This window comes from Apaloderma vittatum, unplaced genomic scaffold, assembly GCF_000703405.1.
Source record: "Apaloderma vittatum isolate BGI_N311 unplaced genomic scaffold, ASM70340v1 scaffold22151, whole genome shotgun sequence".
NCBI lineage: Eukaryota > Metazoa > Chordata > Aves > Trogoniformes > Trogonidae > Apaloderma > Apaloderma vittatum.
This window is the reverse complement of record NW_009697660.1, coordinates 1-16119: the sequence shown is the minus strand read 5'-3', so window position 1 is coordinate 16119 and position 16119 is coordinate 1. Positions and strand designations below refer to the sequence as shown.

Sequence of the window (16119 nt, the reverse complement as noted above, 5' to 3'; positions counted from 1 at the left end):
GAAGATCCTTCAGGTACTGTAATTATCTTGTCTTTCCAGATACCTACTCTTTTTCTGTCAAAACAAATTCTTATCAAATTCAATATTTGGTATCTTGTAAGTAACTCATATTGCTTACATCAAAAAAAAAAAAAAAAAAAAAAGCTCAGGACTACACTAAGTGTACCTGATAATCCTTTTACTGGAGTATGTCCTGTAAGAGCCTATTGCTTTTACGCCACCAAAATCTCATGTCTATGCCCTGGTTTGGAATATACAAGATAAACTAACATAGGACAAAAGGGGAAGGAAGCAAAAGTAAGGGAGTAGGGCATATGAAAAAGGAAATTTTATATACCAATAAATAAACAAAAAATTAAATAGTAAAAACTACTCTTTTTTAAAATCCAAGGAAAACAACAATGTAACTGTTGATAAAGCAGCCACACCAATCCACAAAAAAAAAATAAATCTTATAAACTACTGGGAACAGCCACTACACTCATTGCAGAATATATTGTAAGATTTATTTTCACTGCTCCAAGGATATCATCACTCAGTACACCATACCCTAGCAGGAGAAGACCAACTTAATGTTCAGGAACTTCAACGTTTTAGTTATTCTTTATCTCGTGGCAACAGAAAACTTTCCACAGCTGTGTGCGTGATGTCTATACATCTTGAACAATAGCAACTTTCCCTAATAGAAGAATAGTATCAGTTTAAGAAATGAGTTTTAGGTAGAATTTTATGTATAAAATTGACTGCTAAAGTCAATTAGTTGTTTGTTAGTTTGGTTTCTTTTTTTAGATTTTGAGCATTTTGTTTTCAAAGTCTATGGAAGACAATTATCTTTTACATTTACTTTCTTGTCACTTTTTGGTGCTCTGGAGTTAGAAATAGAACATCAGGGAACTTCTTATTTGTTATACAAAAATAAAGATCAAAACTCTTCAAGTAGTTTCATATTATTTTATCTTTATTAAATAATCTTCATAATACACAGTCTAATCTATTTGGACTACATTCCTTCTAAGATTTTCCTTTTGCCATGTAAGTTTTTTCACCTAGCACTTTAAAAAAAAAAAGATTTTAAAACAGCCAAGTTATATGAACAGTTATTTAGGTGCATTTGGGCACTTATTTGTAGAAGAGCTTCATGGAAGTCACTCAGAGTACTTAAACATGCTGGTATGAGAAACATCAGAATCGACGATAATTATTTTAGAACAAATGTATGACAGATTATGTCCCATGTCTCAAGGTAAACTATAATGTATCTGTTTTGTTTTGGTTTTTGTTGAATTTTTTTTTAAATTGGATAAACTACAAGTAATTTCTATACGTTTTAGGAAAATCATTAAATAATGTAGCATATGGATTTCTCAGATCATGCCAGATTAACATAATATTCCATTTGGTAAAATAACCATGTTAGTTGATAAAGAAAATAAAGCAAAAAAAGACCAAATTCAAACTTCAGGGGCTCATGATAGTCCGGTTTCATGTAAATCTCCCATCACAGTGCAAATTACAAGCAATAACAGAATTAATAAATAGGACCATGCAAAGCTAAAATAGAAACTGCTTGAAACAAATGCTTCTAAGGAAGTTATAAGATAAAGTGATGTAGAACAAAAGCCTAATATGCTTACTGCTAACATCTGCAGAGGACAGGTCAACATGATCAATTCAGCAGATTATGAAGAGAGAGTTTCTGAAATCCAGGTGATTGTGGTAATCTGACTGAAGTTATTTTAAAGAGAAACACACCATAATTGGCTGCTGCTTCCCATCCTCAGTGAAACAAAGATCAGAATATGGTGAAGAAACCTCACAGTATACTGTACACTGTAGAGACATCTAACTACTACTGTGATACCTAATTAATCAACTTTATGGCATCTTTATTTAACCAAGCCAACACACACACAAAACCACCTCTGCTTTCTTGCCTCTAGTCCAAACAACAGTTACAGAAATTTGTAATAGCTGAACAACAAAGCCAAATCCAGCAAACAGTAACACACTGTGTAAATCGTCCCTTTATCAGCCCCACTAACCTCTGTAACTATGGGAAGCGCAAGAATAGAAACTGTGTTACTGTGATGTACACATGGTACATAAAGAGGACAGCTGCTTTGCTCCGCTGGATGTCAATTAAATGCTAAAAGAAATACGACTGTGTCATGTTTAGACTACTTTTAAATACAAAAATTGAAGGGGTCAGAAAACAAAGCCAAGATGCTACTATGAACAGAAAACGTGGAGAACATAATTTCCCAGGAAAGATCAACAAATTAGCACATTCAGTGTAATTGTAACTCTTGCTGTTCTTCCTGAATAATCAACTATGGAACAAGACTATACCAAAAAAAAAAAACCCAAACACAAAAAAAACCAACAAAAAAGTGCCTGTGCTTATCTTCACAATGAAAAGACTTTTCTGACCTACAGTTATGTTTCATTATTATGAAAAATTCTAAGTTTTCTCTTTCGACTATTGAAGTGTAAAAAGCAAGCAAATCGGTCCTTTGCAAAAGCAGTACCTGCCTGTTGCTCTTATTCTGATAACATCATCAGAGATTACATAAAAACAACAAAAATTAACAAAATTTAAATAATGCTATTAAAGGAGTCTGAATAAGTGATGGCTTTTCCATTACAGTTTTGGATTGGTAGACTTCAAAGCAGAGACCTTATTATAAAAAAGGTACGAGAAATGCTTCTCCTTCCACCATCCATTCCATCAGTCTTACCAACACTGGCGTGTAGAATCCTTCAAAGGTTTAACTTAACACAAGTCCCCTGTGACTCTCATTATTTTTCCACCCCACACAAACTTCTCAGCTGCTGCAGGCAGTCTCAGCTGGCACTACACAATTACATTTAGGCAACTGGACTCAGTCCTAACCAGAATGAAAATATTAAGACAGTAATCTAAAGGCTAAATGAGAATAGTTAATACTAATATTTAGTACTAATTTATTGCAGCAGTTTCTTGGGCAAAAACACTGTTTTAGATCTAAATCTAGATAAACAGGAGCATTAGAATTATTCTAGACTCTTACGGGATGCTACAAATACTGTTTGACTTTGGTGTTGCCATACTGAGTGTAAAATTTACTGTACATATAAATTTATAGGTATCAAATTTAAAAAATTATTTCCGAATTACATTAACATTCAGTTTGGCTAAATACATGTTCATTACCACTTATAGTTTCTAGACAATACCTGAACTAAAAAGAAAATATCACAAAAAAGAGTAAGAGGTGGAATTCCAGGGGGAAGTTTTTCCAAAAATAAAGCGAAAAAGACAAAAATCTTAGTTTACTAATGAATCCTCTGGAGCGAGAATCAAGACAGCTCTAATGACGTAAAGCTCTAAAAATTACATATTCCCATTCTTTCATTGATTCACCCTATCATGCATCTTGGAGATAAACCCCTTACTAAAACATTTTTTTCTACCTTAGAGTTACTTCTCATGGCATTTCTTGATTTTTATTCACCCAGACAATTTTTCTAAAAGACCCTAAATCTGTAAAAAAAAAATTGAAAATCAAATTCAATCAAAATATCAGTTACAGAGAAACTATTTAAGAAAGTAGTAAGAACATTTTGTTATTCTGAACTCCGAAAAAAACATATTGGAAGGCTACTAAAAATAAAGCTATCCAGAAGGGATAAAATACATCCTGGAACGGTAACGGACAGCAGGAAGAATTAAGTAGTACCACATATTTCACAGATTTTTGCAGAAACTTTTCAATTATTAACTGTATACACAATTTCTGATCATTTCCCTAGAATACCACTACAGATTTTCACAAAGAATCAGACGAAAACTTAGATTATTTTTTTTTTTTTAATTTTTTAGAACACTAGCACTACTAGCTGATAAGCAGCTTTTCATCACATCTTCTTTTTCCCTCTGTCTCTGGTTACACTCTCATCTCCAAACACTTATTCACTTCCTTCTCAAATAACATTTGCCACTCTCTCTACGTAGCTAGTAGGGAGACATTTCTGTCAGAGGTAACAGTTGAGTCCAGTGATGGCAAACCTTTTTAACATTTAATGGCAAGTCTGTGTCAGAAGCAGCACTGCATTTCATGACCACTGATGTCAGTCCTAATCCATGTCAGTGACAAACTTGGCACGGATGTAAGTGGTTCATTCCCACTGGTCTAACCTAATTGGTTACGTAGAGAATCAGCATTACAAGAACTGCTTTTTCATCCTAGTAATGCTCCTGCCTCGATAGTTTCTGGAAAGCCTGTGTACTAAGTTCCTCATCTGTGAAACAGGGCAGTTGCTCTTACCTCAGCAGTAACGAAATGGACAACAAACTATGATGTTTGCTGAGCACCAGTTAAGAGCTACGTGCCTCCTGTTGTTGCATTAGGCATTTTGTGCCCCTGCTTCAACTGTTTATTTCAATTCCCTGCTACAACTTGTAACAAAAAGGTTTTGTGGTGTGCACGTTGTCTTTTTGTGCGTGTCTAAAGTGCCTAGAGGAATCAATCTTCTTTGTGGCAACTGTGACAATAGATGCTACAGCAAGAGAAACACAAAAAATGACATTACCTTACAAGATGTTACACCAACGAATTATTTAAAGTTGATAGAGGTGGGGAGAGATGACAGAATATTTTCAACTTAGAAAACACTAGATAAGTGCTAAATATTATTTCTAAATACACTTATTTCCATTCGGGAAAATAGTTAAGGTCTAATACCAAGCGATAAATTTAATAAAGCAGACACCAGGAGTGTATTTCTTCATGTCTTTTTCACACATCTTTTCAGAATCAAGTGCCATCATTAATAGGCTAAGACTCTAGAATTTTGTAAAATCCATGAAAATAAAGATTTAAAGCCAAGAATATTGTTTTGTAATGTGACTATTTCAAATCTGGATTTCATACCATATTCTCCTTATAGTAACAAAAATATGTATGCAACATTCAGTAGCCAAATCTCTGCACAAAATGAATCCTGGACAAAAATTAAACGTATATGGAGGTATACACTTCTACGTTGTATTTAAATCTAACTGTATTAAGGGAATTAACCATTTATGAAAACATTCAAATACACAAGAACTGCGTAAGAAACAGTAGTACTGAGCCTTCTGCTACCCTTCCAGAGGGCACAGGTACTATTTTGATACTGAACGAACAAATACTGAGCTATGACACAGATAACTCGTTACCTAGACTGAGAGATAACTGTACTCTTGGAATACATCCCGATCCTTCCATCTTGATTTGAAAAAAGCCATGTTAACAACAGCATTTTGAAGTCTTGAGTTAGGAAGAACTACCAGCCTGTTCAGAAAAGGTATTCTGAACTGATCACAGGAACTCAGATTGAGCTCCCCATGGTTAGTTCCTTAACAGTGGCAACCTTCTCTTTTATATGGAGGACAGTACATCTACCGAGCTTTCCCACTCTTCCCCCGCCAATACAGGCAAGAAAAGGCTGACAGATGTGTCTCACATCAAGGCACTTACAGGTCTTCTCATCAGTTTACTTGTTTAAACAAATGGATCTCTAGAGATGACAATGAAAAGAAAGATTTATTGCTAAAATAGAAGCAAAAGAAGGAGGTTAGGAAACAACTGGAAAAACGTAGATAAACTATGCTGGCATGCTAGCTCCTGCTAAAGACAGAATGAAAGTCTGTCAGACTCAGAAGCAATAATCAGAAGTAAGCAAGCAACTTTTATATTTAGTATCCTTTTTTATAGTGGAAAAAATAATCAGCATAAAAACATAATATAAAAGTAATTAAATTAGGACATATTTTACCAACAAATAATTAGTTAAGGAAATAAAAAGGTTCTACCTGTGTCTGAATTGCGATCTTCATTTCTGGATGGACTAATAGCAAAAGGAAGTTTACGTTTCATGGAAGACTTTTCTTTCATTTCCTTCCCCACATCACTCCTATCCACTTTGGGAGTTTTGCTGTAGGATGCAATCTTGTCCTTGCTCTAATATAAATAAAAAGTATACTAAGTAATTTTTGCGTAAAGCAGAATAGTCTTATAACGTACACAGACTGAAAAGACCGCTATGCGAGAACAAATGTGCATGTGTCTATGTATGTGTATTACATAGTTTATTCAAAAACTTTTAAAGTAATCTTACTAAAATAATCAATAGCATTTCTTTTTTTTTAAAATGAGTATATTCTGTGTTATTTCTACTTCTAGATACATCACTGGAGAATTGCTGTTCACTATTAGAACCTTGATTAATTAGCAAGGACCAAAACAAACTGGAAAAGAACTCGCTAAGTCTTAACGATCATCCCAATTTCCTTCCCTGACCATAACAATCACATTAAAAGCACATTAAAAGCCCACACTGCAATTGAGACTGTGAACAGTAACACAGTAACAACAAAAAACCAACTCTCTAACAACCCTCCCCGGCCTCCACCCCCACACTGTAATCCATCCATACAGAACTCCCTTTCTATTTCAACAGGAGTAACAGTGTTGTGCTTTATTCTCTAAAGCAAAATTTACTAATAATGCAGAAAATCTACAAAGAAAGTTTTTAAACTGGTAACAAATTTAGAAAGAATAGGTATAACCTACTTGGAATTTTCAGTTGTATAAATCTGACATTTTTGGTTTATAAAATACATTTCAGGATGAACAGAGGAAAAGCTGGATGGGCACAATATTAATTTATGTTTGACTACTTTGATAATATGGGTGGTCAAAGTATGTAAAAGATAGCAAGTTAATGAGAAGACTGCTTGAGAGAACCCTCTGCAAATGCCAAGATTTTGGCCTACTGATCAAGATACAAGGTAGAAACACAGCCTTTTCTGTTCCTTACATGCTGCAGAAACTCATTACCCAGCTATGTCAGCGACCACAACCCCAGAGCTTTGTATCATCCTTAAGACATGACTGGATGAAACCACCAACAGGTACATTTTCCATATGTAGAAGAGTAACATACACTGACTTGCCAATCAGTGAAAAACAAAAGGCCACTCCTTGGTACTTCTGAGACAAGAAGTTAAAACATTTATTTTGATTAAAGGAAAACTGGAAAATAACTCCAAGTAAAGGCACTACTCTCGAGAGCACCTTTCCTTTTTCTAAAAACAAGGAGAGGTAGGAAGAGCAGTTTGGTTATTACATCTGACACACTGAGTTTAAACTGCTGTCAAAGGGGTATAGGCAGAAGTGATTACAAAAAGAACCTGCAAACAAACTCCACAGTCTTCAGACAACAAATGTCTGTACCAGGGAAGTCACAAAGAAGGGATTAGTTTGTATTAGGAGAATTCCTGAAGTGAAAGGGTAATGCCACCAGAGAAAATCTATATTCGCTCAGAGTTTAGAAACCTGAAATAAAAAAACCAAACACCCCCCCAAAATAACAAAACCTGAAACCAAAACACAGAATAAAACCCACACACCAAACCCAAACCCAGTCTTCCTCCAGAATTCCAAAGGAAGCAAATATCCCATCACCATTTCTTTTTTACATTCTAGAACAAGAAAAATCTACAATTTCCTTAAGACTCCTCATAGCCCTTGGGAGATAAAGCGTCTATGTTGTTACTTCGGAAGGAAGATCATCAACCTAACGCAATCGATCATTCGCAAATTATTAAATCCCTTCTAATCTCTTCCACACACATATGAGTTTCCAGCTTTGGCCCATTCTCACCAAGAGCTCTCTCATGCTTTGTTCCAAACAAAGCAATAATTTTTCTCATATATATGCATTATGTTAAATATTATGATTGATGCACTATTTTTTTATAATCAGTGAATATTAATTTTGTGATGATCTAATTAGGAAGCCAGACAGTTTAAAATGTCTACTTTCAGTACACTGAAAAATGAAAGAACAGGCTATACTACAAATACACAGAAACTGAAAAAATTGAGAGTATTTAGTTATTGTAAAAATAAACATTTAGCTACCACCACTGGTGTATTTTCCAACCCAAAAGATGCAATGAACAGTCTGCTTGAGAAGTCTGTACAAAGTGAATGCTATTTAGAATTTTCAGTGACACTGCTGAAACAGAGATGCAATTAAATATGTAGACACCATCACAACTGGGAGAGAGGGAGAAGCAAAGAACACTGGCAAAGGGGAAGTAAAATGGCTAGTGAATTTGAAAAACAGTCTAAATAAAAAGCAAAATTGGAAAAGCCAAGATAAAACCAAGGTTTTACAAATTGACAGAAATCAGTAACTGTATAGTCACAAGGTCCCACATTAAAAGCCAGAAAACACTTAACAGCCTCCTAGATTTCAATTTCTAAGTAAAGGAGGCAAGAGGAGGTAGCAAGTCCTGCAGGTTAGAACAGCTATTTCAATTTAAAGAGTGCGCATCCACTGTCTCAGTTACTCCTGGTCACTGCAACAGCATGGACATCTCTCAGCACCCAAAGCAAATTTCAAAATTCAACATGAACAAGTCTATATATATTGGCTTAATGTGATTGATGGAAGCAACCTAAAATGAAGTTGACACCTTTCACAAAGCAACCTGTAACTGAGAATATCTGTGGACTGTCTAAAGAGGTTCATTAATCTAAAGTGAAAACTACTAAAAACACCAAAGACGTGATAATGTTCAGATACATAAACTACTGCTTCAAGGAGAAAGGCATTACATGCTCTCCATGTCCACTAGAGCTGGAGAACATTTAATGGCTTTAGACTGCAACAAGTGACAAGGAGAGGTTGTTTATCTTTCTACTAAGTATCTAACTCTATGCCAGTCAGTGTAATTAAGAATCAGAATAAACTGCCCAAGGAGACTGGAATTTCCATCAGGCAATGCTTTAAAGACAAGGCCTGGCAAATATCTGTCAAGAACAGAGTACAGCTTATTCTATTCTGGGGCAAATGGATGAACTGGATCTGCACGTCTCAACATTTAATGCATGCCTCACTGGAGGATGTAGTAACAAGGAAGAAATCTCTCTGTCAACAAAACCATACTAACTAGTGTGCTATGATGAGGAACACATTTTTAATCTGTTCAACAGAAACTGCCTTGAAAGGCTAACAAACAGCAGTCCGGGCACTTTCTTGACATTCCATTCGAGCTCTATTGTCTGCTACCACTACAATCAATGACAACACACAAAAGGAGACAACAGAGTGCCATATAATCTAGCAGATGTACTAAACCCTGGGAGAAGAAGCATTCTTCTTCTGCCTATCAAAGATAATTACATACTGGAGTATGGTATGATTTTGGGCACTATTGTTGGGACTCTTCTAAGAAGAGACAAATTCTTAATTCTTACAAACCTTAAATGTACTTCTCCTTTGGATCACATATCTATAGTTTACTTACTGAGTATTGACCACATAAGTTCTAATATAAAAGTTCAGATAAATGAAAATTTTGTTACGTTCTTATGTTTATAAATTATCTCATGCACACACTACATGATCTATCCACTGTACACACTTAAAATTTTTTAATTTATTTTATGCTCCCACGCTGAGTGACTGAAATAAAAATACACATACCCTAAAGCTTATAGGATATAAACTCAGCTTATTAACAGAGATGTTATTCCTAATGATTTTTTTTAAGCTCTCAGAAGACGTGAACACATAGCTGATTCTCATAGCTATTTACTAGTTAACTTCCACTGGACAAATATGGAAGACTAAGTCTCATAACAGTGCTGACTTTACTACCTTCCTCAGTCAACAGCTAAGAGTGCACAACCTGCAAGAGCTAAGCTTTGTATTAACTATGAAAGGAAAACCAAACCCTGCAAGTGTTTTTTCTTTCCTCTTAATATATTAACCACTGGAATAGTCTTACACAATATATTTAGGCCATTACAGTTTTTATTTTGAGAAGAATGGGGATTTTTTTTTTTTTTTAGGTAGTGGTGTCTAACATTACTGTTTTTAAGAGAACATCCCTTTGCATTATGCCTCCTCTGACTACAATGCATCTATGAACATATAAGGAAATGCTAATAAACAAAATACCTTTCTTCTGTTCATTTACAGCAATAGAGCTGAAGCTCCACGAGTACTTCAAAGACATTTCTGCTTCAATAACAGAGTGGACACAGAAGCAATTAGGAGCAGGTTTATGTAGCTAAGTGCAGAAGTAGTTTGAATACACTATTCTACAGAAAAAATAAGCCAAAGGTCTTTGTGAAAACTACAGTTCGAATACATAAGGACGACTGCAATTATCTGGATGTTGAACACTGCAGCGTCTTTTCACGCTACTAGAAGACACAGGCATCTGATGGCACAGTGAAAGGTCACTCACCGATCGCACAACACTGAGAAAAGTATTTGGACAAGAGGTATTTTCCAGATTAGTCAAGGCACTTCTGTAACAAAATATGCCACTAGAGCTAAAATTTTACTTTAGTATCCTTTCATCTGCAGCATCAGCACTTCCTTACATCAGTGACAGTGGGTTAATAGATCCATAACTTTTTCATAAGAAGTTCTAATATTGCAAATACTATTGCTTTTAAATTAATGGTTGCAAATATTTACATATTGAGAGAAATATTTATTTGCTTTACAGAAATTTCATGGAATCAGAGAATGTTATGGGATGGAAGGAACCTTTAAAGGTCATCTAGTCCAAGCCGCCTGCAGTGAGCAGGGACATCTATCAGGTTGCTCAGAGCTACATCAAGCCCAACTTGGAATGTTTCCAGGAATGCAGCTTCTATCACTTTTCTGGGCAGAGGGCGTCTCCACTACTTTCTAAAGATACTTAATTTAGAATTATTACTGTTGATTTGGCCTGGTCAATCAGAGTTCTATGTTTGTGTATGTAATACAGATTCGTCTTCATGACCTTCTGTTGTTCAAACTCATATTTTGCTCTTACCTTCCTGTCTGTTGAACGTTACCACAAATTTCTAGGCTGAATCCAAACAACTACATTTTGGTAATCTTTTGTCTATTTTTCTAATACGGGGGAAAAGATTGTAGATTATGCAAGAGCCAGCTAAACACTTCTGACAATTACCAACACAGGAGTATTAACTACAACACTTAAATAATCTTACAATTTTATTTAGGTTCTCATATTTTCAATATTACATATCCATTTACATCATACAATCCCCAGCCACACCCTACATTATTCTAATCTCACATTATACATCGTGCCAAGGCAGATAGCGAGAAAGACTCAACATAACAGTGCAAGCAATGTATCAGTTTACTTTTTGGCATCAATGTAATTAGTCCACCACTGTGATTCCTTATCCATGTCCTTGGTCAAACTTCCATCTTCCCCTACACTTCAATTTTCTAAGTAATCCTGCTTTCACTGGCATCTTAATCTCAAATACCAGGCCATATTTCCTGAACTGATGATCAGTCCAACAACAAATCAGCAACCAGCTAAGGACAAACTTTCACTTGAACCAACAAGAAAACTGAAGGGGTTTATGTGACCATTAAGAATAGAATGTTAATTTACTCCCTTCTAAATCAAATCAAAATTTGCTGTACTTCCTGGTGGTTAAACAAATGACACCATGTTCACTTTTCTGTTCCCTGGAAAAAGTTACTCATATCTTCATATAAATTCAGATCTTCTTTAATGTTTCACTCTGTTTCAGAAGATTACCTAATTTTGCAAAGACTGCAGGGTATGGGGGTTACATGACTCAGCAGATGTAACTGCTACTGTTATCAACAGAGAGGGAACAGTTTATAGGGATAAGAGGTAGAAGATTACTGGAGAGGAAGGTGTCAAGACAACCACCAAATACTGAACTGGGCACAAGGATCACTGGTAAGGCAGTTCCTTTGGCAGTGGTTGCAGATTCAACTCTGGAAAGCAGCACCACATTTCTACGAGGGCAGCAGGCAACAGGGAGAGGAGGTGAGGGGGAACCAGAGGTGGACAGGGGAGGAAGAAAAGGGACCTCACAAGCAAACTCTTTATTTCAATTGATTCATTTTTTTTTAAATTCAGATTGCAAAGTAATTTGTACAGATTGCGGAGCAATTTGTCCTAGTCAAAGAGACTAGGAAGTAATCTCATAGAATGTTAGGTGTTTGAATGGATCTTGAAAGATCACCTAGTCCAGACCCCCTGCCAGAGCAGGATCACCTACAGTAGGTCACACAGGAACGTGTCCAGGCAGGGTTTGAATGTCTCCAGAGAAGGAGACTCCACAACCTCTCTGGGCAGCCTGTGCCAGTGCTCCATCACCCTCACAGGAAAGAAGCTTTTCCCAATGTTTCTGTGGAACCTCCTACCCTCCAGCTTGCATCTGTTGCCCCTTGTCTTATCACTGAACATCATCTGCAGTATAAAAATATGACAGTCTATTTCTATACTCTCTGTGTTAAAGACTTTTTTTAAATTACAAACACCACTAAAGCGTGAAAATATTGATGTCAATTTTCCTAGCCTGAGCAGCTACTGTCTTTGACATTTTCCTGTGTCGAAAGTATTTTTTCAGAAATACTGAAGTGTCAAGATAACGAGAGCTTATAAAGCCAGAAAATGTGGTATTTTTGTTAAATAAATAACCTAAATATCTTCACAAAATGTAACTTACTTATAAGTGTATACATAAAAGGATTTAATGCCACTAAATTTCACTGCAATAGCATTCCTATTCTCGCTGTCTGTAGGCCCAAGACATTGTCCCCTTTCCCAGTATTCAACATTTCAGGTAACCATATTCTAAACAAGGACTCGAACAATTTTAAAAAAAAAAAAAAAAAAAGGAAACCAAACATTTTTCATCCCTTTACTAGCACATTAATTTCCTCATTTTACTATTAACTTCCCTTTCTTATCTAAGTAGGTCAACATGGCTGGCAGAAGCAACTACCTTTGCCTCAGTTTACTGAGACCCATAAAACAAACTAGCAAGAGACTGGAAGGTCTAAAGTTTTCTATGAATGCTTTCAGAAGATAAACAGTGCGAATTAGATGCTAGATCTTCTAATATTTTCCCTTTTTTTTCTGTCTTCCTGTCTTACATACACTCGTTAAGCAGTCTTACAGAGAATACAGACTTTAACAAAATAGTAACAGTAAGAATGACCACACACACACACACAAACCCCTTTCCCAGAGAAGACAGCTATAAACATCATTCGGGAGATAAATGGATTCTCTCTTCTTAGGGCAATATACAACTCATCACTCACAATATTATTCTATCTTCTGTTATTCATTTGTATTACAGATAAATTGCTGTCTATTGCCCAAGTGTACTATGCAGGCAAAACGGAAAACTGGGTTATTTGCAACTTGGCTCCAGAAGTCTGAAAACGATAGGATAATTCACACGCATAAACGGCAAACCACCCTTCACTACTACTGGTGCTCCCACATTCCTTCATTCTCCAACATTCAAACACAGATTTTACAATTTTTGAAGTGTGCTCCCTTGCACAGGAGTTAAGAGTAACTTTTCTGCAGCATTTGGCTTTCAAGTACTCCTAACAGAGAGAACACACCCCTGTGTTACAAAGGAATATAAAAAAACTTGTGTTTGATCATTGGTCTGCTTTGTCGTGGGCCTTCAGAAATGTTTCATGTATTCATGACCGAGAGTAAGACAGTGAAAAGTTAAATAAAATATGAATCGTTGTTCTTGTGAGTGTGCACAGACTTCATACGATGTAAGATATAGAAATCATGCACTAACTTACATCAAGTAAACCAAATACATTCAGCTTCCTTTAAAGTTACACACTACAATAAAACGCATAAATTCTGCTCCTTAGTTTAATTTACAGTTAAAGTCACACAAAAACTTACAGATTTTTATTCTGCACTTGATACCAGAATACAGATCCACATTTACTTCTTCCCACCACAGCAACAAAAGTCATGATAAAACACATGCTCTTAATTTCACTGAAATTAAATGGACATGAATACCTTTCTCGCAGCTGTTTTTTCCACCATGGTGCTATCACTGTCAGAATTTTCAACTTGAACTGTTTTTGTAGACCCAACTTTGGGCATTTTATAGCTGTTTAGCTAGCTGTAGTTTTTATCAGTGGGTTCATCCTGTGTCTGAAAAACAAATAAACAAACAAACAACATTATATAAGTATACACACTGTAGTGTCATTTCAGGACAAATGTTAGTGCAGATGGTAGCAGAGCTGAACAGTACCCCAAAAAAAGATGACTAAAACTGACACCTGAGTTCAAGCAGTCCGTTCATCTGCAGCTCGAATCTCGGGACAAACATCCAAAATATCTAATATGGCTACTACTGGGGACAGCATCATCAGAAAACCACCAAGTCAATTCCTGAGCTGCCTTATCCCTCTAACTTACCTCTTCGCCAGACATAACACTTTCAGGTACCTGATGGCTCATTGGTTCTGTATCTCATTTCACTTTACAGGTACTAAGATTGGGAAGATGCACAAGATTGTTTCTAGCAACACTGTGAAGAGAAATTAAGCTTTCTAGCCTAGGAAATTGATATATTATCTACACAAAATACTATGGGAAGAAGGTCAAATCTCAGTGATTTGCTATCCTTTCGGCTGGAACAAGAGATAGATATTAGAAGAAAATTCTTCTAAAGCTTCGATCTGAAACCAGAAACCTTAATTTCCACTCTCTAGAAAATTACATACGCCATTGCTATATATATGTACACAAAGCTCTAAGAGCTCTGTGGTGGTTCATCTCCAGGCACACCAAGTAATAGAGTTTCACATAAGGGAAGAGGTCTGACTTGCCTCTTCCACAGAATTTTCCCGTAAGAGTGCCTGAGCAGAAAGATCACGTCGTAAGTAAAACTGCATTTCACATCACTTCAAAGCTGGTGACTTTTTATGGGTCTTTTTGAATTTATGTATTATGTTGCAGATATTTATATGATCACAGTCTTACTGAGTCTTGCAGTACTTCTACACGTCAGCTAGATCTCATTTCAGGTGTGACACTTCTATTGGTTTAGAGTTAAGATTTCAGGATCATGACCCAGCAGATTTGTTGCTGTTATAGGACTCAGGCCACTATTTTGGTTTGACACAAGTAAACAACAACAGAGACTGGTGTCTTCTGTTGGCACATGTCTTTGATAAAACTGTTTGGCACGCTAGACTTGACACACAAAACTTTCATATTCAAAAAAATTTTTTACCCTACCCCACCTTCCCACTCATCCTCTCCACAAGGCCTAAATTATGAGAAATTCCCTTACAGAACACTTGGCTAAATAACACCCTACTTTCTTACTCTTCCAGAAAAGAAGAAAAATTCAAAACGCTCAATCCTAAAGTCAGAAAATTAGGAAATGCTGCACTAAGGTCTACTTTTTTCCTCCCTTTCCCCCACACCTGAGGTTTCTTGGGTTTTGTGGTTTATGAAAAACAGGAAGAGATTAATTAGAAACTGCCTCATCTACCATGACCTGAATCATGTCTCCACTATAATACTGTAAAATTCCTACTGTCCTACTTTTACCCAAGGCAGAAGAAACACTAGTCTATTCCCTTCATTTACCTAGTATCAATAGGATTTGTGCAGCCCTACCGATACAGACAGTAGCTGTCCATTTTCATTGGACAAAGCACTCAGTTACTTGCCTTTTCTTTTTATTTGCTTTTCATAACAGTTGCAGGAAAAGAAAAGGTACAATGGAGAGTACTCTAGAATGAGTTTCCTGTAGTTTACAAAAAAATTTCTCAATCCTAAAAGGAGTTAGTATCTTCACATACAACTATTGTGCTGATTACACCATACAAAGAATATCGCCATGGCAGCAAATACCTGTTTTCATGTGTTTAAAAAGAAAACACAAGTCATAAATCTACTTTTGCTAAATTAGCTTCTCAAATCTTCCTTAAGTTTCATAGAATCATAGAATGGCCTAGGCTGGAAGGGCCCTTAGAGATCATTTTAATCCAGCCTCCCTGCCGCCAGGGACGCCACCTCTCGACTAGATCAGGCAACACATGGGGATCGAACGGGAATTGAACCCTCAACCTTAGCATTGTTAGCGCCACGCTCAACTGACTGAGCTAACCGGCCCCCAAATTCACAATTGCCACGGTATATATCATCACAATTACAATTACTGAAAAGAACAGATATATTTATATTATATTTACTATATTTATTATTATATA

The 16119-nt window shown here is 36.1% G+C and overlaps 1 protein-coding gene across 1 annotated transcript in view; it reads right to left on the bottom strand.

Annotated features, from left to right (window-relative positions):
* Positions 1 to 14043, bottom strand: part of LOC104280157 (ankyrin repeat domain-containing protein 12-like) — a gene marked incomplete at its 3' end in the record, with an annotated part of 16495 nt that extends 2452 nt beyond the window's left edge. The window contains exons 1-2 of the mRNA XM_009877727.1: positions 13904 to 14043; positions 5837 to 5984 (exon numbers count right to left, since the gene is read on the bottom strand). Coding sequence (XP_009876029.1) covers positions 5837 to 5984; positions 13904 to 13990 — 235 coding nt within the window. The remainder of the gene's footprint in view (positions 1 to 5836; positions 5985 to 13903) is intronic.
* Between the last annotated feature and the right edge of the window lie 2076 nt (positions 14044 to 16119).